At 44.1% G+C, this 25,603-nt stretch overlaps 1 protein-coding gene across 5 annotated transcripts in view; it reads left to right on the top strand.

Annotated features, from left to right (window-relative positions):
* Window positions 1-25,603, top strand: part of GRIP1 (glutamate receptor interacting protein 1) — a 761,849-nt gene that overhangs the window by 710,115 nt on the left and 26,131 nt on the right. For 2 of the 5 annotated variants that reach the window (XM_047787145.1, XM_047787144.1), the window contains exons 17-23: window positions 1,000-1,144; window positions 3,599-3,738; window positions 3,912-4,106; window positions 16,026-16,182; window positions 18,097-18,211; window positions 18,338-18,382; window positions 22,986-23,219. In XM_047787145.1, the coding sequence (XP_047643101.1) occupies window positions 1,000-1,144; window positions 3,599-3,738; window positions 3,912-4,106; window positions 16,026-16,182; window positions 18,097-18,211; window positions 18,338-18,382; window positions 22,986-23,219 (1,031 nt within the window). The remainder of the gene's footprint in view (window positions 1-999; window positions 1,145-3,598; window positions 3,739-3,911; window positions 4,107-16,025; window positions 16,183-18,096; window positions 18,212-18,337; window positions 18,383-22,985; window positions 23,220-25,603) is intronic. The other 3 variants (XM_047787146.1, XM_047787148.1, XM_047787147.1) reach the window with 3 other exon arrangements.

Raw genomic sequence — 25,603 nt, 5'->3', positions numbered from 1 at the left:
TGTGGAAGTTCCCAGGCCAGGGATGGAATCCTTGCCACAGCAACGACCCAAACCGCTGCAATAATACTGTGGAATCCTTAACCCACGGTGCCACAAGAGAACTCCCAAACCTATGTGTTACTATCTGTGTATTTGTACATAAGAGTCACCAATTTTGTGAATAAGATTCACCTTTTAAGATACAGTGGAATGAAGTTCCCATCGTGGCTCAGTGGAAACGAATCTGACTAGCATCCATGAGGACACAGGTTTGATCCCTGACCTCACTCAGTGGGTTAAGGATCTGGTGTTGCCGTGAGCTGTGGTGTAGTTTGCAGACGTGGCTTGGATCTGGTGTTGTGGCTGTGGTGTAGGCCGGCAACAGCTGTAGCTCCAATTCGACCTCCAGCCTGGGAACCTCCATATGCCTCAGTGTGGCCCTAAAAAGCCAAAAAAAAAAAAAGATACAATGGAATGATAGATAAGGGATTCCAGATTCCCATGCCCCACTTAATCAGGTATATATGAACATTTGCTCCAACCACAAGTAAAATCAACTTTTCTATATTGAAAGTTAGCTTACTTGTAAAGCCTGAAAATAGGAATTGCATGACCCTGTCTCTTTGCTTGCTGCATGGCTCTCTCCACCCATATTGCCTCCTCAGCTGTGTGTTCAGTTCAGAGATATTTATGGCACAATTACCAAATGCTGTGCAAGCACTGTGCTAGGCAGGGACACCATCTAAAGGACCTGCGGTGCCAGCTGGGTGGCTCCCTCACAGATTTAAAACCTAAGTCATTAGGCAGAGAACCCCTTCATTGACACTGATGACAACTGCATCCCTGTCTGAGAATGTTATATCCTACTAAGGAAATGCTGCTTCCCAAAATAATTATTTTCTGAGACCTAATGCTTTGATGATGATGTTTTGAATTTCTTATTTTATGTATGAATAGATGTGTCTTTTTACTCTGCTTCTTCCGAAGAAGCCAATTATGACTCGTTGGCATTTATTGCAGATGAGCAAGAAAGTTCCGGAGCAATTATTTACACCGTGGAGCTCAAGCGCTATGGGGGGCCCCTGGGCATCACGATTTCAGGAACCGAAGAGCCATTTGATCCTATAATCATTTCAAGCCTCACCAAAGGGGGATTAGCTGAAAGGTAACATTTGAAGGAACTGCTATGATTACCTGTGTCTGAGATGGGTTTCCTTCCTCACAGCCACATAAAAACGGGCTCCCCTCTCCTGCTTGGTTATCTGTTGACTTTTCCAAATCTGCACAAAGGATTGCTTTTCAAGCTTGGGAACTCTCAGGTAGAGCGCCAACTTGACTTTGAGGGGCATCTTACAGGCAGTAAAAAATGTCCTGGGCTGAGCGTTGTTATTAGGGTCCAGAAATGTATTAACCAACCACAGTCGACGGGAGGTAGATTTATATTGTGTCTCTTTTGACAGAAGGAGACTAAGGTTCAGGGAGGTTAAAAGGCTTGTCTGATTCAATTCAGCAAACATTGACTGAGCCCCGATGACCTGACAGGTATGGGGCTTAGCTGCTGAGAGGATGACGCAAGCTTCATCTTCAAAGAGTTCAGGCAACAGGGTAGTACCTTAATAAAATCTCGTGATGTGGAATGCCCATGTGGTCCTTTGGCAGTCTGTTTCCACTTGCATTGCCCCACCCCACCCCACCCCCATTAAACTGTATTTCTGTCCAAGACGTATTCCAGACCCCAATCAGATAGAACTGTCTTCTGGTAACCTAGCTCAAGAGTACACACACACACTCTTCATGCTGGCACTTGGAGACAGTGGTTTGCAAAATAGAGGCGGAGCATGGCAAAACTGAGGAGCTGCAAGGTACCTTAGAAATCAGCTCAAAAAGGCTCCCCAGTTGGAATTGCATGTTCTGATATTAGCCAAGACACTTGATATGGTATTCTTCAGGTGTCCCCCTCTCCTACGTGTCTCGATCAGAGAGACAGTCCTAGATAGCTGTGTTAGACAGTGAGGAACCTACTAATATTGATCTGATTCAGGAACCTCCTGATTAAGTGTTCTATGGCTTACCACATGGCTCTTTTGTAAACTGGAGACCCTTTATGAAGGAATGAATTGATCTCTCGCTCTCTCTCTTTTTTTTTCAGGAAAAAGAAATTCCTTGAGAGTAGATGCATTGGTAGAGTCGATAGGCAGCCCCTCATAATCTGTATGACCCAGTGTCCCCTCTGTTGGCCTGGTTGCGGCTGCCCAGCACAGCAGCCCACCTCCCCAGAGGCAAGCTGGGGTCAGACCACTCAGTCCTAAGCAGCCAGTGAGATGGGCTTCCTTTACTCAGGGTATTTAAAGTGAACCAGAGCCACGGAGGCTAGCACATGGGAGTCCCACGCTACATCCTTGAGCCCAGGTGCCGTGATCTGGGTGTTTAAACCTTTCCTGACTTTGCTGGGAGCCTGCTCCTCCTCCGCCTGGCACTTCCAAACAAAGAGAGATATGGGGGACATCACAATTATGACTCCAACCTGCTGGTGCAGAATTGGGTGAGGCTGAGAAGTGAGGGGGAAAGATTTAAAAAAAAAAAAAGATCAATAAATTAATTTTCTTTTTCCACATTTCAAGCAGGACGTTAGGCCCTTTACATATGTTTTCCTTTTTAGCCCCCAGAGTTTCGCTGTGAGATGATTATCCTCATTCTAGTGGTGAGGAAATTGACACCTAGAGAGGTGAAAATAGGGTGCCAGGTCACAGGGCCGGCTGGTGATGGGGATTCAAACAAATTGATTCCAGATTTCAGCCTTTTTTGATCTTTGGAATCACCACCAGGGGGCGCCCTTGCCACATCAGCGTTTGTGTCGCAGCCTCGCTTGCGGTAAAGCTAGGATGCTGAGTGCATTCAACATTTTAAGTTTGTGGAGGGTAGACTTGTAGTTGCCAAGAGGGAGAGAGAAGGGGAGGGGGAAGGAGTGGAATGGATGGGGTGCTTGGGGTTAATAGATGCAGACTATTGCCTTTGGAATGGATTAGCAATGAGATCCTGCTGTGTAGCAGTGGGAGCTATGTCTGGTCACTTTATGATGGAGCATGATAATGGGAGAAAAATGAATGTTTACACCTATGTGTTAACTGGGTCATCATGCTGTATAGAAAATTGACAGAACACTGTAAACCAGCTATAATGGGGAAAAAAATAAAAATCAGGATATATTTTTAAAAAAAGAAATTCAAATCAGAATCTTAAAAAAAAAAAAAATAGGTCTGTAGAAAGAAGGAATGCTCCATGCTAAATAAACTTCACCACATTCATTGTCCAGCATTGTTCATTTCCTTGGGATTTTTAAGTGTTGCCAAGTGACTTAGCTTTCTTGGAGTTAAAAAGGCACACAAGTCCACTTTAAAAACTAATTAAAACCGTTTTTCTAACTTTATTTGAAACTGAAAAGTAATTCACAACAGATGCAGTTATCTTGTAACATCTCCCAAGAGACGGCAAGGAGTGACTTCTAGAGACCCTTGCCAAGTCTTTATTATTATGAATATACAAAATATGTCAGGGAATTTATATTCAGTAGCATTCAGGGCTGATTTCTACCTCTTTCTATTCTTATTTGGTGCTTCAGAACCGGGGCAATCCACATAGGAGACCGAATCCTAGCCATCAACAGCAGCAGCTTGAAAGGGAAGCCTCTGAGTGAAGCCATTCATTTGTTACAGATGGCAGGAGAGACTGTCACCTTGAAAATTAAGAAGCAGACAGATGGTGAGTGGGTCGAGAGCCACAATTAAGGATTTCCAGTGCATTTCCTTCCCTAAAAGAACATGCAAGTGTCTACATGTGTATTTCTAGGGAAATGACTCTCCAGCCAAGGAGTGTTGGAATATCTTTTTATTGAAATTTACTCTGACGCTTATGCTCCTTTCCTATCTTTAAAGCCCAGTCAGCATCAAGTCCCAAGAAATTCCCTGTTTCCAGCCACCTGAGTGATCTCGGAGATGTGGAGGAGGACCCGTCTCCGGCACAGAAGCCAGGCAAACTCACCGACATGTACCCTTCCACTGTGCCCAGCGTGGACAGTGCGGTGGACTCGTGGGATGGCTCTGGAATAGACGCCAGCTATGGAAATCAAGGTATGTCTTAGCCTTGGGGAGCAGGAAATTTGTCATTGGGGAAGCTCCTGTTTCTCGAAGGTCCACCTTCTGCTCCATGAAAAGAATATCTTTATTTTAGGGCATCCAGGTTAAACACGCTGAATTATGGTAACCTTGCATTTCCTCCTCATTAATGCTAAGTCACTTATTCGATATTTACTCAACACTGGCAGCCCCCACCCCTTTAGACCTCCTGTGATCCAGATGTTCAATCCAGAGCTTGGTTTCAAGCATAGATCGTATGATGAACTGTTGCTGAAATTTGGCCTCGGTACACCAGTACTGAATTGCATCTCGGAGAATCTCAGAGTTTCAATCTGGAGTAGCTGTATTGCTTTGCCCGGCAAAGGGGGCACAGCGGGCTAATGCCCACAAAACTGTCTCTCCTGACCTGGGGCTGGGGCAGATCGAGATTTGTGAGGAGTTTTATTGCGGGAGAGGGGATGAGGGTTGCTAATAAGGATCAGGGTGCCTGCAAAGCCTGCATTCCTTCAATCCAGAGATCATCTGACCTCAAGTGGTTCCATGATGGGCTTCTGGTGTTCTCGGGGTTACCGACTGTGACCTTCTCTCTGGAAAGAAGAATGCTTCATCCAGTAGTTAGCATCTTCCATTTGGTGGGAGTTTTAGTTCTGCACAAGAGCGCAAAGATATTGCTAAGTGTATCCCTTGAGGGGGAACCAGCACCCTGCCCCGAACCTGCACCTTTGTTTCTTGACTCCCCCTCCCCTGTCTCTGCATCCCCTCCCTTCCCAGATTAGCAACTGTTCGAACCTGCCAATTGGCACTCAGGGACTGATTGCAACCTGTTTCCTACAAACAAGGAACAGGGGACACAGAAAGCCCCACAGGATCCTGCTCCGTTTCAAAACCATATAATAAATTGGTTCACTGAAGACCAGCCCCATCATCTTACTTTTTTAGCAAGCTTGCCACAGAGATGGAATGGGGAGTGGTGGGCACACAAAGAGATTAGCCCATGATTTGTAACTCCATTTATTCCTGCTTCTTCGTGGCTTTTTTTTTTGTCTTTTTGTGTTTTTGTCTTTCTACGGCCACACCCGAGGCATATGGAAGTTCCCAGGCTAGGGGTCCAATCTGAACTGTAGCCGCCAGCCTACACCAGGGCCGCAGCAATGCGGGATCTGAGCCACATCTTTGACCTACACCACAGCTCACAGCAACGCCGGATCCTTAACCCACTGAATGAGGCCAGGGATCAAACCTGCATCCTCATGGATGCCAGCCAGCTTCCCATTAACTGCTGAGCCACAATGGAAACTCCCTCTTCGTGACTTTTAATAGAAACTTGTAGGAGTGCCCACCGATACTCAGCATCAGAGAGTTGTAATCACAGTACATTAAAGTACATGGTAGTTTTCCTTCGCAGACATCATCTTCATGTGATGACCTTGGGAGTTCCCATCGTGGCGCAGTGGTTAACGAATCCGACTAGGAACCATGAGGTTGCGGGTTCGGTCCCTGCCCTTGCTCAGTGGGTTAAGGATCTGGCATTGCCGTGAGCTGAGGTGTAGGTTGCAGACGCGGCTCGGATCCCGCGTTGCTGTGGCTCTGGCGTAGGCCTGTGGCTACAGCTCTGATTCTACCCCTGGCCTGGGAACCTCCATATGCCACGGGAGCGGCCCAAAGAAATAGCAAAAAGACAAAAAAATAAAATAAAATAAAATAAAGGAGATGGCTTTTCTGAATTGGAAGGGTACACAGTCTACCCCCAGTTAACAGGACCTGTGATGAGTGCGTTCGTCCTCAGCCAGCAGGTTGCAAACAAGGCAGAAGGAACTCTCTGGCAGCCCATCTCACGGCGAGATTGCTTCCTGCAGCCTGTGGCACATCTGGAGGAGTCTTTGAGCCTGCCTCCCTGGCTCTTCCCTGGTGCCAGACTGGGCCTAGGGCACTTCCTGCCACCAATCAAGGCAACCCATTCTAGTGTTCCAACAAAGCATTGCGGTTTTGCCTTGTGCGGTGGCCCCTCTTTGGAGAGCTGGGCCCTCTCCACACTCTCTGGTCATAGGTGTCTCCTCTTGCCGTCTCATCATCAGCCCCCACACCCCGTTTGTCTTTCATGGAATTTGATAACTTTCCCTATGTATTTTGGTTCCAGATTCTAGTCTTGCTAAAGATGGAGTTTACGTTCTGTTGTTTGTCCTCCCTTTTTGTCTTGAGGTGATTTCTAAAAGAAGGGAGAACTGGTTTTGTTCTGCCATTTTAAAACCACAGTCTCATGGACAGACATAGAGATTATCATACTAAGTAAGCCAGACAGAGAAAGACAAATATCGTATGATGTCAGTTATATGTGAACTTATTTCCAAAGCAGAAAGGGACTCACAGACATAGAAAACAAACTTAGGATTACTGAAGGGGCAGTGGGATAGGGAGGGAAAAATTAGGAGGTTGGAATTAACATATACACACTACTATATATTAAATAGATATCAGCAAGGACCTACTGTATAGCACAGGGAATGCTGCTCAATATTTTATAATAACCTATAAGGGAAAATAATTTGAAAAAGAATATATAGGCGTTCCCTTGTGGTACAGTGGGTTAAAGGTCCAGCATTGTCATTGCAGTGGTTCGTGTTGATCCCTGGCCTGGGAACTTCTTCTACATGCCACAGGCACAGCCAAAAAAAAAAACAAGAAAAAAAAAGGAACATATATATATATAATATTAAATAAAAGGATATATATAAACTGAATTGCTTGTGCTGTACCCCTGAAACTAACAAAACATTATAAATCAAATACACTTCAATAACAAAATGTTTAAAAAAAAACACACAGTCTCATCTAAATACATTGAATATTTCTTGGCAAGAACAATTACAAATAGTTATACAAATGTATGACAATTTTCTCATTCTTAACAGAATTGGAGCTTTAGGAAATAAATTTGGCAGGAAATTATCTGGCTCACTCTCCTTTGCTAAAATTGTCTTCCAAAAATGAAAATAATGGAAGGAGCTACAATCCCAGAAATTGTATGTAGAGCTGAAGATTGAACTTCAAAACCATGCTCTGATTTTAAACTTTATGAATAAGAACCATCATTGCTTAGTTCACTTTTCTACATTAATAGTGAATGTGAATTAAGAACTACCAATGAAAGATATTTATCTGTACAATATCGTGCTTCAAAAAACAAAAAATAGTACAATATTGGAGCATCAGAATTTTACAACTATCCAAGGTAGATTACCCTAAAAATGAAAATGATGATACCAAAATTCTATCAATTTTCAGCAGTACTTCCACTTATGAAGACCTGTTTTTCATCAGGCAGATGAATACAATTAAATATGATTCTCAGTTAGAGGAATCTAGACCAAATTTTATATTCTGTATTAGTTTGCTTGGGCTGCATAACAAAATACCCCAGACTGTGGCTTCAACAACAGACATCCATGTTCTCACTGGGAGGCCAGAAGCCCTTGATCAGGCGTGGGAAGGTGTGGCTTCTCCTGAGGCCCCTCTCTCCTTGGGTTGTCCTCCCAAGGCCCCTCTTATGTGTATGCACATCCTTGGTGTCTCCCGTGTGTGCATTTCCTCCTCTTACAAGGACACTCATCAGATTGGACTGTGGCCCCACCCTATGACCTTGTTTAACTTGAATTACCTCTTGAAAGGCCCTGTCTCCAAATACTGTTGTGTGAGGAGTGAGGGTTTCAACATATGAATGGGGGGGAAGGTGGCAAACAATTCACTCTGTGACATCCCTCACCTTAAGATACAAAGTAAAAGACCAGATACTGAAACCTAGACAGGAAAGAAAGAAGGAAGGAAGGATAGGAGGGAGACAGGTAGGCAGGGAGAAAGGGAATGGAGGGAGAAAAAAGGAAAAATGGAAAGGTTTCCAGTTCTAAACACAAAGAGTCATTACTTAGGAAATACATTTTTTTTTTTAAATTACTTCTGTCTTTCAACTTTTTAAATCAATGTTGAGCTTAAAATCTAGTCTTCAGTATCCTACCTCTTAATTTTATGGGCTTACATCATCAGTAAAAACAAAGTCTAATTATATTTCTGGCAATTGATTTTTCTGACACCTGGGCTGCTTCGTTTTTTTCATTTTTTTCTATGGCTTTTAAGCTTGACTGCTGGTGTAAAAGAACACTCCTCTGGGCCTGTCAACATATTCTCAACTGTGGCAACCAGCTTGCTTTTTACACAAGCCTAATTTCCCTCAGATATTCCCTATTTTATTTTGGCCATGCCCACAGCATGCAGAAGTTCCTGGGCCAGGGATCAAACCTGCATCACAGCAGTGAAAACACCAGATCCTTAACCACTAGGCGACGAGGGAACTCCTCCCTATTTTATTTTTTTTTCCCAGTTTCTTTATTTTTTTTACTTTTTTAAATGATTTTTATTTTTTTCCATTCTAGTTCATTTACAGTCCTCCCTATTTTAAAGTATGCAGTCATCATCCACCTGCATGTTAGGGATTGGATTCGCCTACATATAAAAGAAATACAAATGATGATGTTTAAACAAGATAGAGTGTTTTTGTTTTTTGTTTTTTTTTCCTCCTACTGTAGGAAAGAGTCTGCAGGAGGCAGGTAGGAACCAGTCATCTCCCTACTTTCCACTGGCTTAAAATCTCTCATGCCTCTCCATTTATTACAGTTGCCTTTGTTATAAATCCTTCATCTGGCCTGAATATTACTTCCTTGCTTATCTTATTTTGAGCATCTTACCATTCCATATTACCATCAATGACCTTGAAAAAAACTAAATCACCCAATGCTACTCCCTTAAAAAAAAAAAAAAAAACTTTTGCTGGTTCTCTGTTGTTGTAGGAGGGAGCCAAAAGTTCTTAGTTTAAGCGCAGAGTTCTTTGTAATCTAGTCCCCAACTACTTTATCAGTCTCATCTCCTGACACTCCCTTGCAATATCTTTGACTCTGCATCCTGACCTTCTCACCATTCTCTGAGTAAGTTTTGGTCTTTGGTACCTTGATAGTGCTAGGTGTCTTGGGGTTACTCAATCCTGCCTTTACCAACTCTAAATTGGCTGAGGAATAGAAACTGGAGTCAGCAATGGATTAAAATACCGATTTTAATGGTGTTTGTTTTGGGGGTGGGGGGCAGAGTTGGGAGTGGGAGTAGAGAAGCTGGATTGAATGTACAGCCAGAATCAGGATTGATATTTCCCTACCCCAACCCAAGTCTGATGTTGGGATTAAATAAGGGGGAAATCAGATCTACAAAGCATACTGTAACTCCAGCATGTCAGTTGGGTTTGACTTAGCTAAATAGAACTAAAAACCCCAATATTACGGTTGTCAGGTTTGCCAAGGGATGAATGCGCAAGGCCAAGTTAATAAAGCAAAAGAGATTTATTCAGGCATCAGAGGGCCACAGGCTGAGCTCAAGATGGCGCCAGCACTGATGGCTTATAAAGGATCTGGGGCGGGAATCTGTGGCAGGAACAACACAGAAGGAGGAGGGGAAGGTCAAGGGAGGGGTAGGGGATCCAGTCCCCATGGCAGACGGCAGTTAATCCTTGTAGGTGGTTAATCTATGTGGGCAGCTGTTTTCCGCAGGCCATTGTTTCTTGCTGCCCAACTTGAGCCTTCACAATCCGGGAGAGGGTATCAACAGCAGGTCTCCAAGGTGGATAGCCACATTTGGAGGGTGTGAGGGGATCTGTCTCTGTCCTCCTGGGAATCTATCAACAGTGACTTAAATCATAAAATAGGCATTTCAGAGCTAATATACAACTCCACAGTGTCAACAAGGACCCATACTCTTAAATGTTTCTTCTCTGTTACGCTTAATACTTGGCCTCCGTCTTTGGGTTTAGCCAGTGGCCCAAGATAGTTATTGAGGCTCCAGCCATTTCATCTACATTCCAGGCAGCAGGAAAGAGAACTATAAGGAGGCTTTCCAGAAGTTTCATTTCCATGTCATTGGCCAGAGCTTTTCACATAGTTAGATCAACATTGAAGAATCTCCCATCGTGGCTCAATGGAAATGAATCTGACTAGTATCCAAGAGGAGGCAGGTTTGATCCCTGGCCTCGCTCAGTGGGTTAAGGATCCAATGTTTCTGTGAGCTGTAGTGTAGGTCGAAGACGCAGCTCGGATCCCGCGTTGCTGTGGCTCTGGCATAGGCTGGGGGCTACAGCTCTGATTCGACCCCTAGCCTGGGAACCTCCATATGCTGTGGGTGCATATGGAGACAATACATAAAAATCAGATTAAGACACTAAAAATTAACATTTAATTTCAAGAGAGGCTAGGACATATAGGCGGGGCAGCAGCAGCGGGAAAGAATGGGTCCAGAGAGACGCAAGAAGGGACTGAGCGTATATTTAGCGCTCTTTCCTAGAACCGTATAATTAGGGAAATCACTGCTCTCGTCTGGGGAGGAATAAGTACAGATGGTAAGAGGGACCACAATACCCCTGGACCACTCTTCCCTCCCGACAGAACCTGAGGCCAGGGGTGGGGCTGATCGTGACCATGGCCATTCAAAGGGACTAGACCCAGATCTTCTGGGTTCAGGCCTAACCCAAATCGCCTGGGCTGGGGGGCAGGGGTGGCTGATCTTGATCGCCTTTCCCAGTGCCTCTTGCCAGGCCCACACTGCCTACCCAGTTCTTCTACAGCTAAGTGCCAGCTTGTCCTCTTGTCCCAGCTGGGTGTCCCTTTTCCACTCGCACCTTTCATGACTTTGTCCCAACCCCCAGGTAGACCTCTGTTCTTTTCTATTTGTGTGTTCAGACTGAAAGGATAACACCTCTCACGTGCTATCAGACCTCTCATTTTCTATCTGTGCCATTTCTCCAGCTCTTTCTCCCAGACAGATACTAAACTGCGGCTTTTGAGCACGGGAACCTAGATTTTTTTTTTTTTTTTTTTCCGTGCAGGCAGGTTGATTTCCATGGGACTGGGGTCGTCCAAAGGGGACAAGGTCTATGCTGGTGATGGTGAGCTTTCTAGGTGGAGTTTTGTTTGTTTGTTTGTTTGTTTTCTGTGTGTGATAAAATTTATTTATTTATTTTCTTATTTATTTTTATTTTCCCACTGTACAGCAAGGGGATCAAGTTATCCTTACATGTATACATTACAATTACATTTTTTTTCCCCCACCCTTTGTTCTGTTGCAACATGAGTATCTAGACAAAGTTCTCAATGCTATTCAGCAGGATCTCCTTGTAAATCTATTCTAAGTTGTGTCTGATAAGCCCAAGCTCCCGATCCCTCCCACTCCCTCCCCCTCCCATCAGGCAGCCACAAGTCTTTTCTCCAAGTCCATGATTTTCTTTTCTGAGGAGATGTTCATTTGTGCTGGATATTAGATTCCAGTTATAAGTGATATCATATGGTATTTGTCTTTGTCTTTCTGGCTCATTTCACTCAGTATGAGATTCTCTAGTTCCATCCATGTTGCTGCAAATGGCATTATGTCATTCTTTTTTATGGCTGAGTAGTATTCCATTGTGTATATATACCACATCTTCCGAATTCAATCATCTGTTGATGGACATTTGGGTTGTTTCCTTGTCTTGGCTATTGTGAATAGTGCTGCAATGAACATGCGGGTGCATGTGTCTCTTTTAAGTAGAGTTTTGTCTGGATATATGTCTGGATTGTGGGGTCATATGGAAGTTCTATATATAGATTTCTAAGGTATCTCCAAACTGTTCTCCATAGTGGCTGTACCAGTTTACACTCCCACCAACAGTGCAGGAGGGGAACCTAGTTTTACTCTCTTTGCATTTCAGCTCCTCCTGTAGTACCTGGCTGGTCTTAGAGGTGCTAGAACATTTACTGAATTAGTTGTGCTGATTTCTTCCCTTCCCACTATCCCTGTTTTATAATAAGGAGACTGAAATCTTGATAAATTGAGGGGCTTAGTGAATAGTCAAAGTAATGTGAGTTGGACTTCCCATCGTGGCTCAGCAGTTACGAATCTGACTAGCATCCATGAGGACGCATGTTCGATCCCTGGCCTCGCTCAGTGGGTTAAGGATCCAGCGTTTCCGTGAGCTGTGGTGTAGGTCGCAGACACAGCTCGGATCTGGCGTTGCTGTGGCTGTGGTGTAGGCCGGTGGCTACAGCTCCAATTCAACCCCTAGCCTGGGAACTTCCATATGCCGTGGGTATGGCCCTAAAAAGATTTTTAAAAAGTAATGTGATTTCACTGGTGATGCAGTGAGTTAAGGATCTGGTGTTGTCACTGCTGTGGTGTGGATTGCTGTTGTGACACAAGTTTGATCCCTGGCCCGGGAATTTATGCATGGATGTGACCAAAAGAAAGAGAGTAATGCCTCCTTATGTTTCAGGCACATTCATAAGTGCTTGTGGGTATTATTCTCCTTGATTCTCATATCAACATGGCAAAGCATGTGTAATTATCCCTATTTCACACAGAAGTGAGTTTGCCAAGCCTGCAGAGGAAGGAAGTAGCAAAGCTGAAATTTCAACCTAGGTCTTTTCCTACTTCAGTCCCTGTGCTAGGATAACATGGGCCAGACCCAGGTCTTCTGAGTTCTTGCCTAACCCCAAAATATTTGAATTGTATCCCTTTTTCATGCCCTGCTTTGTTGTGATAATTATTTAATAGTGCTTCTTAAGGAGTTCCCTGGTAGCCTAGTGCTTAAGGATCTGGTGTTGTCACTGCCATGGCTCAAGTCACTGCTGTGACATGAGTTCAATCCTTGGCCCAGGAATTTCCACATGCCTTAGATGTGGCCAAAAAAATAGTGCTTATTAAGACAAACCATGGTATGGACAGTCATGCCTTCTAGGGGGTGGGGACAGGCATTTTCCCAGGAGAGATGCTGCACATCCACTCAAGCCCACCCTCACCCTCTGGCCCAGGTCACCAAGAACTACTCACAATAGCTGGAAGGAAAATCAAAAAGTCAATCTGCACCATTTAAAATATGTTGGGGGGGTTCCCATTATGGCTCAGTGGTTAGCGAACCCAGCTAGTATCCACGAGGACGCGGGTTCGATCTCTGGCCTGACTCATTGGGTTAAGGATCTGGCGTTGCCATGAGCTGTGGTGTAGGTGGTAGACACAGCTCAGATCTGGGCTGCTGTGGCTGTGGTGTAGGCTGGCGGCTACAGCTCCGATTCGACCCCTAGCCTAGGAATCTCCATATGCTGCACAGGTGCAGCCTAAAAAGACAAAAGACAAAAACAACAACAACAAAAGCATGTTGGGATTGCCCAGGGGAAGTGAATGGTCATATGGGTGAGTGCTGTCAGAAAGGGACGCCCTCATGGGCACCAGCACTCAGCATTGGGCTCTTAGCAAGTTTAAAGCCAGTTAAAGGAAGTGAGCCTGGGCTTCCCCTAACTCTTTTGAATCAAACACACACAAAATGAGATTTCGCATATGGGGAGGGGAGTTAGTTTATTTGGTTCAGAAGGACGGAATGATGGCCTGTCAAAAGGAGCCCAGAGAAGTGCAGTGTTGCCCAGTCACTCCCCTTCAAGAGGAGACTCATGTGTTCCTGTAATTCAGCAGTGTTGATGGGAGGCTGCACATTCCCCACACAAGACTCCTTCCCAAAGCCTCACCCTGCACTTACACAAGAAAGGAAGGGAGATAGTGGGAGTTCCCTGGTGGTCTAGTAGTTAGGATTTAGCCCTTGCACCACAATGGCCGGGGTTCAATCCCTAGTCTGGGAATTGAGATCTCATATCAAGCGGCTGCATGCTGCAGCCAGAAGAAGAAGAAGAAGAAGAGGGAGAGGAAGAGGGAGAATGAGATGTTGACCTATAAATATCTTCTCTGTGCCAAGAACATCGGGTCCTTGGTTTCCTAAAACAGGAGGTTCCTAGCGTACCGCTGTGATGTGACTGTGGGCTTTACCCTGCAATGTGGAGATCAGATGCTTTTGATCAGATCACATTATCTTTGGACATTCTTGCTTTCTCTGGATTCTAACTGATAGTGAGGATGGCATTTTAGGACCAAACAAATAAAGGGAAAGTGGATGGGAAGGTGAAGCAAGGGGTGGCAGAGAGACCATCATTTTATGTGGTTGGTTCATTTAATTGTATGTGAAATTAGGGCCCTGGGCCTATTTGCTATATTATGTGTTTTTAAACAGTAAGAAATACATCTTATATTGCAACCCAGTCCACACATGGAAACACACACACATATACACAATGGGTCACAACCTGAAATGGTAGGTAAAGCCATGCATGGTAGTTATAGCACAAACCATGGCATCAGACTTGCCAAGCAGCCCCCACTCCTCCATTTGAACCCCCTACCCCAAAGAATTTTGAAGCACTGCAGACCCCACCACACACTTAAAGTTGTCATCTTAACTTTTTTCTCCCCAAATGGTTAATACTTGCCCAAACTGTCATTTCCAGCCTGTGGTAATTAGGCTTTAAATATATTTTTGTCAAAATGTCGAGGCAGAGATTTAGCCCAGACTCATGGAAAATGTCCATTATATAACCTGATTGTCAAAACTATTCCCCACCATCCCCTCCTCAAACTAATCAGAGTTCACTCCCTGTCAGGATGTCGGCCTTCATTTTGCCATGCGAATAAACATCATAATGCACGCCCCCTCCTCTCCTTTCTGAATTCTGATTCTGAGATACAGAGATCAATGGATGAGTCTGTGCCTGGCAGAAACAGGCTCCACCCCCGAGCCCTTCCTTCAGGAAGGAGTCTTTCCCTAGTTATCCCTTGATTTGGTGCCTGGGGGTTTTTATATCCCAGGGCCAAGCTCCTTCAAACATTTGAGATGGACGAGAAATATGTCTTCCATTTGTAAAGGCGCAGAAAAACAAATCTCAGGCCCCCAGAATTTTCTCAGCGGGGCTGATTTGGGGAAGATGTTAAGTGTGGAACTTGAGAAGCTAAAGATTGATTTTCCTGAAATTAGGTCTGGAACCTTCAGGAAAATTTGCAGATACCCCTAGGTACTTGAATGCAAATAATGAATGGTACCCTCCTGCAAAGACCATTATGAAGAATAAATAAGGTGATACAAATTAAGCACTTAATGAAGTTCTGGGTACATAGTCAATTGCAGTTATTGCTGTTGCTGTAGTTGTTTGACCCCTTTGCTCCCTAGCAGTGTAATTTCTCAGTGGCTGAAGTGATCCTCAGGCCCATCTCGACTGTCTGTGGGCCTCAGCCAGCTTAGCCATGCTTGGTCCACACCCCTGCAACCAGCACCCTTGGCCACTTCTTGGGCCTGGAACCCACATCTGGTGGCAGGTTCCACTCTCAGAAGGACAGACCTGGGAAGTTGCCATTGTGGCTCAGTGAGTTAAGAACCAGACATAGCATCCGTGAGGATACAGGTTGGATCCCTGGCCTCACTCAGTGGTTAAGGATCCGGGGTTGCCACAAGCTGGAGTATAGGTTGCAGATGCAGCTTGGATCCAGTGTTGCCATGGCTGCAGTGTGGCCTGGCAGCTGCAGCTCCCATTTGACCCCTAGCATGGGAATTTTTGTATAGCATGAGTGCAGCCATAAAAAGAAAAAAGGACGGACTTGGATTAGAAGCCCTCTCACACTCTGGAGGTGGACTCAGGGTGTCTGGGCAGGAAAGTCAGGGTTTTGATTTTCTAGAGCTTGCTCTAGGAAGGGGTGGATACAGGTCTGGATACATCCCCAGCTGAGCAGATTTCTCAACTGAACAGAGGATATGAGAGCCATATAAGCACAGGCCCAGGGCTGAGCTTTCCTGCCTAAGTCTAAGGGTCTTACCTTAGGGCTGTTAGAATCAGTTGGGATAATAGGTGTGCATGTGTCTTTCATAAGACTTAATTATGATCCCGAATTCAGTAAAAGTCAGCCTCCTCAAACAAACTAATGGAAACCTCAAGAAAAAGACAAGTTACGAAAATGGAATCTAATGCCTTGTTTTTGTTTCAGGCACTGGCTTTCAGGCCTCAGGGTACAACTTCAATACCTATGACTGGAGGAGCCCCAAACAGAGAGGCAGTTTGTCCCCGGTCACTAAGCCGCGAAGCCAGACTTACCCAGATGTGGGGCTGAGTAATGAAGACTGGGACCGATCCACAGTCAGTGGGTAAGGTTTTTACCAGCTGCTGCCCTGTCCCACCTGCTTCTGCGTCCTTTGGGCCACATGTGAACTTCTGTGCTTCCAGCAGCCCCTGCCGGTAGCATTGGGAGCTCCGCATGAAGCCGCTTTAACTATCCATCCCAGCCCAGTGGCGGGGTTCTAGGACTCAGGCCTGCCCGGCCAGAGCCAACACCCACACAGCAGGGCAAGAGCTCAGCTTCCCCTAAAGAAAGCAACAGTAGGGAATTCCTGTTGTGGCTCAGTGGGTTAAGGACCTGGCTAGTATCCAGGAGGGCATGGGTTCAATCCCTGGCCTCACTCAGTGGGTTAAGGATCAGATGTTGCCACAAGCTGAGGTGTAGGTCCCAGATGCAGCTCAGATCCCATGTTGCTGTGGCAGCTGCGGTTCCGATTCGACTCCTGGCCTGGGAACTTCCATATGCTGCAGGTGTGGCTGTATAAAGAAAAAAAAGATAAAAGAAAGAAAACCACAGTTGCACATGGGGAAAATCGTCTGTAAACTGTGTCCTCACTCTATGATTAATTTCCTCTTCTTTCGTTTAAAGGTAGTTTCACATTAACTTACATTTAAAAAAAAATTTTTTTTTTTGGAGTTGTTGTGCCTCAGCGGTAATGAGCCTGACTGGTATTCATGAGGATTCGGGTTCAATCCCTGACCTCACTCAGTGGGTTAAAGATCTGGCATTGCTGTGAGCTGTGGTGTAGGTCACAGACGCGGCTCAGATCTGGCGTTGCTGTGGCGTAGGCTGGTGACTGCAGCTCCAATTCAGCCCCTAGCCTGGAAACTTCCATATGCCGTGGGTGCAGCCCTAAAAAGACAAAAAAAAAATTTTTTTTAATTGGGAGTCCCATGTTTTTAACTGAGAGGTCTATTTTAGCAGTTTGCTCCTTACCAAAGTATTTTAAGACCATAAAAAGTGATAGCTGAAACTGACAGCGCTAATAGCCTAAGCCTAGCCAGAACACAGGTTGGGACTTGAACCCGCAGTTTTAAATTAGAATCAGTCACCCGGTATCTGGACTCACTGAGGTTCAGGTTCTCCATGCCTCCGCACAGAAGGAATTCGGCAAGAGACAAAGTGGTAGACAAGAAATAGATTTATTAGGATAGGACACTCGTGAGAGATGCAAGCGGGCAGGCAAGGAGGCTCTGCCCCCAGGATCCGGTGGGCTACAGTTTCATCATCCCAGGGGAGTTGGGATCTGAAAAGACTGCCTCTTCCTCTTTCTTCAAGTAGGAGCCCCTCCTTAGTATCCGGTAAGGAGTGTATTCAAATCAGCAGAAGGGTGGTCCTCAAATGCCTGCCCTTGGTCTGAATCTGAATGCAGGCTCACCCCATCCCCTACCCAATGACCTGAGGCTTATCTCAAGTCTCCACTAGTGACACAAGCCTACCTTGTTCTCATGGTCGTCTCGAGCTGTTATTAGCTTACAGTGATCTCCCAAAGTCCCCTAGGTTTCCCTCTCACTCGGTAGTCCCTTAGTGGGTCTTCTACAACTGCCTGTGCCTACTCCATCCCTATCCATAGCACTTAACTGATCTATAATGATGTTTAGAAGGAGCGGGGAAAACATATTTTTCTCTCTCAAAGAAGAGGGCTGTTTCTCTTTTCCCTGTAGATAGAGCAGCTGAAAGAGTCCCATTCAGCAGTAGCCGTGACTTCTCTGAAATTCCGTGAGAAAGACCATGGTCCTTGCAGACACTGCATGGTCTTTGCGACACTGAGTTCCCTAAAGTTTCCTTCCATTGGAACTGGCCTGTCTTGGAAGCCACAGGTGGAGCAGAGCCAGCTCCAAAATGAATCTCTATTGTGTGTGTGTGAGATGAGAGAGATTCTGGATATGGGGGAAAAAAACATGTCTGGCAAGTTCTTAACGCAGCCTGTGCTCTTTGACAGCAGTTTTGCAGGGGCTCCCGACAGCACAGAGGCCGAGCAAGAGGAGAACTTCTGGTCCCAAGCGCTGGAGGATTTGGAAACCTGTGGACAGTCAGGAATCCTGAGAGAACTCGAGGTAGCCTCAGTCCTGCTACTTAACTTTTCTTGTTTCTACATTCATTTTTGTTTCGTTTTCTTTTGGTCCTTTTGAGTTTGCATTGATCACACCAGTTCATTTAAAAGCTTTAACCCCTTTCCACAGGAGAAAGCTGACAGGCGTGTGTCTTTGAGAAACATGACTCTCTTGGTAGCTACCCTTTCTGTTTATCTTTTTGCTTGTGCAGCTGCCTTCCCTGCCCCCTTGCCTTCCAGACAGTGATTTGATTTGACCCAATGCAGTTGAAAGTATTGATTTCCCCATTTCCACCCCACCCCAAGCTGACTGACCTGTGGCTTCTGCCATTGCTCCCTGCTAACCCTGACTGTACCTGTTTGCCACGGGATCGCTAGGGGCCAGCTAAGTTTCCCAGCAGTGGTGTCTCTCATTCTCTTATTTGCTTTCGAAAGGTTTCTTTGGCATGTTTTCATTTGTACCTGGTAGAGATGTTAATTTGATCGTGAAGAGGAACATAAGAGGAAATTTTTCTTTCATGTCATTGTGCCCTGAAAGTAGACGACAATGCAGCTGGTTAAAAAAAAAAAAAAAAAAAATTAAATTTAAAAAATAAAGGCCAGTCTGATAAGCAGTCAAAATATTCCACAGTACGTTGATGTTAATTGCGAATCCTGATTCTGTGTTAACTTGATGTGAATTCAAGGAGCTGCAGAGAGATGGAGTATAATAGCTGAACTCCTGGTGAGTTCTTTAATCAAAGCCATAAATTTGCTGACGGTAGTCACGCTTTGGTCTGGGAAGTCCCGGACTGTTTCCTTTTATGTTCTTTTAAATTTTCTGAGCTGTTTAAAAAAAAAAAAAAAAAGTGGCAAAAGTCTCATTTTTATTTTGATGTCGTATGAGGTCCCCAAGTCACCATAAGGAATGTGAATGGCCTAACTGGGTGGACTCTTGCAATTCTAAAAATGATGACTCATCTTGATATTATTTTGCTTCTCAATTGCATGTGTGGATATTTTATGTGAGTCTAATGTTTGTGAATCTGCAAAGAGAATTATAAAGAAAACTATTAGTTTGAATTTGTAAACATCATGGTATTACCTGGCATGAACTTCAGCTTCAGAGCACAGTTAAAGGACCTGGAGATGGATAATCCTTTAAAATATAAATGACTCAAGATGTTAGCAGTTTGATTTCTTTTCCTGTGACTTTCGAAAAAAGTAGAATGCTTAAGTATCAGCTGGCTTATTTAAACTTTTACTGCTTCCTGCATGGAGAATGCTCTGCAGAAGAGGCCCAAACTGAAGAAGGATATCAATTTCCAATTTTTGAACCTATTTCTGCTTTTAAAAGCGTGTTTTGGCTCATATGTCTTTTTCATTTGGCATTTTGAAATACTTCTCTTTTGAAGAAGCAGTTATTCTTCTCATAGTTTCTTTTCCATTAGGTAAGATGAAGATCATGTGAAAATTAATACACTGAGATTGTTTTCACCCAGAGACTGAGTTACCTAATGAAAATGATATCCATCAGCACAGAAGTTATGTTGCAGCAGCCAATAGATTTTCTCTAGCATCACTTCAGGCAGGTGTGGCCCTTGAAATTATACATCCAAAAAAAAGTTGCTTGAACTTATAAGCCAAAGAGAAATTAGAGTTTTCAACTAGGAAGAATGATCGACACATCCTTAGAATCTTATTCACACTTTGGGAACAAAGAACATTCATTCATTTGTTTAAATGAACTTTGATCCCTTAATTGTAAATGCTACTCTGCAAAAAATACTATTGCAGCTAGGTTCCTGCATATGAAATTTATATCCAGTATTAAAAGTTAAAGCATACTGTAACTATAACAAATATAGAAGATGAGCTAAGATGGAAAATGATTAAAATTGAAATAAAATGATAATTATACTAGTCATTTTCCCCATTGCTAGCAATAATTTAGGTTCAATTTTAGCACTGAAAAACGTATAGTTTTAACAAAAGAGAAGAATTCAGACTGTGACTTTGGACAAGTTACTCAATCTCTCATCAGCTATTTCTTTAAAATATGGGGATTATAATGACTAATGCTTATATGGCACTTAACACAGAACACGGCACTTAATCAATGTTCAATAGGAATTCTTTTTTCTGCTCTTTTGAGTAATGAATACATACTGCCTTAACTATTTTTTGCTTAGTATAACACGGAAGAAGATTTAACTAAATGTCATGTAGAAAACTCTTAAACATACTCCTTCTAGGAGTTCCCGTCATGGCGTAGTGGTTAACGAATCCGACTAGGAACCATGAGGTTGCGAGTTCGGTCCCTGCCCTTGCTCAGTGGGTTAATGATCCGGCGTTGCCGTGAGCTGTGGTGTAGGCTGCAGACGCGGCTCGGATCATGCGTTGCTGTGGCTCTGGCGTAGGCCGGTGGCTACAGCTCTGATTCAACCCCTAGCCTGGGAACCTCCATATGCCGCGGGAGCGGCCCAAGAAATAGCAAAAAGACAAAAAAAACACAAAAAAACATACTCCTTCTAAGTTGTATGCATACCAGTTATCTCACTGATAATTTTCAAAAAGTATAGTTATGAATTGCACAAAATGAAAACAGGTGATGCATACTCTGGAAGCAAAAATAAATCCTAGAAAACATCAAATAGTTTTTTAAACTTTTTTTTTTTGTCTTTTTGCCTTTTCTAGGGCCGCACCCATGGCATATGGAGGTTCCCAGGCTAGGGGTCCAGTCGGAGCTGTAGCCACCAGCCTATGCCAGAGCCACAGCAACGCGGGGATTGGAGCCGCGTCTGCAGCCTACACCACAGCTCATGGCAACACCGGACCCTTAACCCACTAAGCAAGGGCAGGGATCGAACCCACAACCTCATGGTTCCTGGTCGGATTCGTTAACCACTGCGCCACAACAGGAACTCCTAAACTTTTTTATTTTAGTTTTTCTGTTTGTGTTTTAATGTCAGTATTCCTTCAGAGATGTCACTCATTCTGTTAACTTTAAACAAAGCAATCAATCCATCCTTTGAAAACTTGATCTGGAAACCTACTGATAAGATGTCCTTGCTTCCATCAGAACTCTTTCCAGATCAGCTTATATAACTCCTGTTGTGACTAAGGATTATCAAAGCAGAACTGTTGTCTCTCAGCTATAGCAGTTCTTCTACTTCCAACGTGTTTCCTGCTAATCCCATGAAAAATGAGTATAAACTTGTTAACAAAGCCAATAACTAGTCCAAGTAGGTAAAAAAAAAGTGGAGGGTCATCAGGGAGAGAAAACACTCATCAGATACTGTTGGTTAGAGTAGATTAAACAAAGAAATGATATATGTGAGTTAAGTACCATAAGGTAAAAGGATGCCCCATGTTACCACGAAGCTAGTAATAGAAAGGTTTCAGTTTAAAAGGGATTTATCTGAAATAAACCATAATATGAATAATCCACACTGGACAAATAAGGTGGGTTTTTTTTTTTTTTTCCATTTACTAAAAGGTCAGTTTTATATGTTTCAGCCTCATATTTGACTGAGAATCAGTACAGCCTGGAAGTCGAACATAACAGTTCTGAAGACAGATTGCTGGGTTGCAATCCCAGACTCTTGGGCAAGTTGGTTCCTTTATCCAAGCATCCCTTTCCTTAACTGAAAGGAGGAGGTGTAATTATTACACCTCTTTGTGCCTCAGTTTCCTCACTTGTAAATTAGGAAGAATATCAGCACTTGCCTCATAAAATTGGCATGATGCTTAAATAGGTGAATGCATTCAAAGAACTCAACAAATGACACTTTCATTACTTTTAGCATCAGTATTAATATAAATCACTAGATATGGTGTAGCCAGTCACGTAGGAGATGGAATTTGTCTTCTGTTCCCATGATTTCAGGCAGATTCACCGATGCTGGCATCCCATTATCTAACCATCATATCAAAGAACATGGAGCTGGCCCCAGGCATATTTTCAGAATGTTAGCATCCTCTAACCATGGGAAATGAACATCCCCAACATGATTTTAGTTTCAAATGCTCCTTCACTTCCACTTCTGATTCTCGGTCATTTTTGAGATCTGACCTTGCCATTCCTCATGTATTATGGAGGGAATATGTGGAAACCGAACAAACTTCTCAATTCACTGGTAAAATCCAATCCAGGTCTCACTGCTTTTGAGCAAAGGGTTGAATCCAGTAGCATGATGAATGACTATTCCTCAAAGCAGTCTTACATAAAGGCCATTTCGAAGGAACATGGACCTGTGCCAAACGATGTGGAGACCTAGCCGATCCCCAAGCGGCTCGGGCAGGTCACGTGATCACAGGAAGGACAATATGCCAGAGCTGGGTAGGCAGCATAGAAGAAGCTGTCACCTGTGTATCCACAGCCTCAACCCACCGAGAAGTTCTTCATTCATTTCTGTAAGCTATATTAAAGGTTGCCTCATGAACCCCATCTTTAGAGCCCACTCAGTGGAAAGCTAATGCTTAAAATGTAGTTTGTAATAAGCAGATGTTAGAGCTTTTCAGTTTGCCTCAAACCTGCCAGGGGTGGTATTTGATTAAATAAACTCAACGGCTTAAGTACTTAAATTGGATTTGAGATGTGCCTTATAAATGTCACTTGCAAAACATTTTCTCAGACTTCCCTTGTGCAATTACTATGTCCATTCTCCAGCCTTTGGTTATGCCCTGAAGAGGCCGTATTTTGACTGGGCAGAAGGAGGAATGTGCTTAATGTTGAGCAACCGAACCCTTTTCTTAGTCCGTGGTTTAATTGTTTCTGAAAATTGTCAATGCCACAGGCAACAATCATGTCGGGGAGTACGATGAGTTTGAATCATGAGGCCCCTACACCTCGCAGTCAGCTGGGGCGACAGGCCAGCTTCCAGGAACGGAGCAGCTCACGGCCACACTATAGCCAAACCACTCGGAGCAACACTCTGCCCTCAGATGTGGGCAGGAAGTCTGTCACCCTGAGGAAGATGAAACAAGAAATAAAGGAGATCATGTCCCCAACGCCTGTGGAGCTGCACAAGGTCAGGAAGCTTTCTTCTCTTCCCTTGGGGTCACATTTCGCAGCCATTGGGCACACTGTGGGTATCCTGGTGCAAGCCTGATCGTGACATCCTACTGTGGGCTCAGCCCAGGGGAGAGGCCAGAGCAGTAAGGCAGATCATCAGAGATACTGTTCTCCAAACAAGATCTTTGAGCGGTGATCTCATAAAATGGGAAACGTGGGCTTTCAAGCAGGGGGTTGATCCAAAATGTATTTCTGGCTGAAATCTTCTCGCAGAAGTTTGAGGTTCCAGGGTCACATGGAGCTTTAATGAATCGATCGGTTATTCCAACTTCATTGCAAGGGGGAAGGATTTTCTAAATCCTTCATTCATTGCTAGCTTCAGTGAAAAGGGATTTCAGTGATGTTGGAAGCTTAATCATCAATTACAGACTTCTCAGTAGATGGGTATATTATTCAGGGGACTTGAAGTTCCCTTGGAGACATGATTCGGATGTCTTGGGTCAGGAGAGGGTAAGCCCTGGTTATGTTCCATCTCTGCTATGATAATTGCTTCACTGTACTTCTTGGAAGAAAACCCATGATTGCAAACAGAACTGAATTTGAGTTGCTGGCAGAGTTTAATAAGGCATATGTAGGTGACAGAGTCTGTGGAAGCCTGGGCCAGGGAAAGCCATGAAAGGGAGTTTTCTCTTGTCAAACTCTAATGCTTATTGTCGCTATTAATATGTAAGGATGTACAGATAATAACAATCTCAGCCCATTTTTCTTGGGAGCCAAGACCTTTGCTGTAGTTAATAATCTGTTGACTAGGAATGAGTTATTTGTCTTATCCACAAGAGCAAATAAATGTCAGGTTGAGGGGAGGTAACAGGCCAGCGACTCCCTTTTTCCTCTAAAGACGTCGTTCTCCCTAACTGCCTATTAAAAAGTATCTCTTTATGGAGTTCTTGCTATGGCATAGTGGGTTAAAGATCTGGTGCAGGTCGTAGCTGCAGCTCAAATTTGAACCCTGGCCTGGGGACTTGCATATGCCTCAGGTGCAGCCAAAAAAAAAAAAAAAAAGTAGCTATTTATTGAGCAGCCAAAAAAGGACATGGTGAAATAAAGGATTGTATGGAAAGTTGGGTTCTGAACTCTGTGTTCCAATCCTGGGTTCATTCTTTCATTCCTCATTCATTCATGCAGTACACAGACGACATACATTACTTAATGTATTGTGGGCACTCCCATTGAGGCTCAGCAGTTATGAAGCCAACTAGCATCCATGAGAATGTGCGTTCAATCCTCACTGTCACTCAGTAGGTTGAGGATCCTGCATTGCCGTGGCTATGATGTGGGCCAGCAGCTGTGGCTCCAATTCTACCCCTAGCCCAGTTACTTCCATATGCTATAGGTGTGGCCCTGAAAGAGAGAGAGACAGAGACAGAGAGAGACAGAGAGAGAGAGAGACAGAGAGAGAGAGAGAGAGAGAAAGAAAGAAAGAAGAGAGAGAAAAAAAGGAAGAAAGAAAGAGAAAGAAAGGAAGAAAGTATTGTGAACTCCCTATCCTGGGAGCACATAGTCTAATGGGGAGACAGTCCAGAAACAGTAGGAAGATAGTGGAATTCCTTATGATTCACACAAGACTAGGCTGCCTTAGGGGATGGGAGGGGACCCTAACCCATTATTGAGGAACTTGGAAGGCTTCCTAGATGGAGGTGTTGACTCCACAGTAATGTGGAGGATGGGAAGACATTCGGAAGCACAGAAACACAATGGGTTAAGAACACAACATGGTAGGAGTTCCCGTTGTGGATCAGTGGTTAACAAATCCGACTAGGAACCACGAGGTTGAGGGCTCAATCCCCGGCCTCACTCAGTGGGTTAAGGATCAGGCATTGCCATGAGCTGTAGTATAGGTTGCAGACTCGGTTCGGATCTGGTGTTGCTGTGGCTCTGGTGTAGGCTGGCAGCTACAGCTCCGATTAGACCCCTAGCCTGGGAACCTCTATATGCCACGGGAGCGGCCCTAGAAAAGACAAAAAAAAACAAAAAACAAAAACCGCAACATAATATTTGTGAGGATTTGGGTTTGATCCCTGGCTTCAAACACTTGTGTGGCAGTGTATGACTTGAGGGGTCACAGATCACAGACCCCACTTGACCTAGTAAATAGGACGCTTCTTTCCTCCTTCACCTGAGTCATTTCCCCTCAGTGGTGGCAGTTAGTGCATTTCCCCTATGGCTTCACTCTTCTTTTGAATTGATGCCGAAGAGAATAAGACACTCAGAAGTAGATGGTGTCCTGGGCATTTTAAGACATCCCAAATGATCTCGTTAAGGGAAAATTTTGCAGAGGATATGGAATCCTGGGAGCAGTTTATGCTCATAGCTTAGGTATCTTTTCTTTTTTAAGTGAAT

This window comes from Phacochoerus africanus, chromosome 7, assembly GCF_016906955.1.
Source record: "Phacochoerus africanus isolate WHEZ1 chromosome 7, ROS_Pafr_v1, whole genome shotgun sequence".
NCBI classification, from domain to species: Eukaryota; Metazoa; Chordata; class Mammalia; order Artiodactyla; family Suidae; genus Phacochoerus; species Phacochoerus africanus.
Note: the sequence above shows the minus strand (reverse complement) of the source record. Positions and strands in the feature narration are given on the sequence as shown.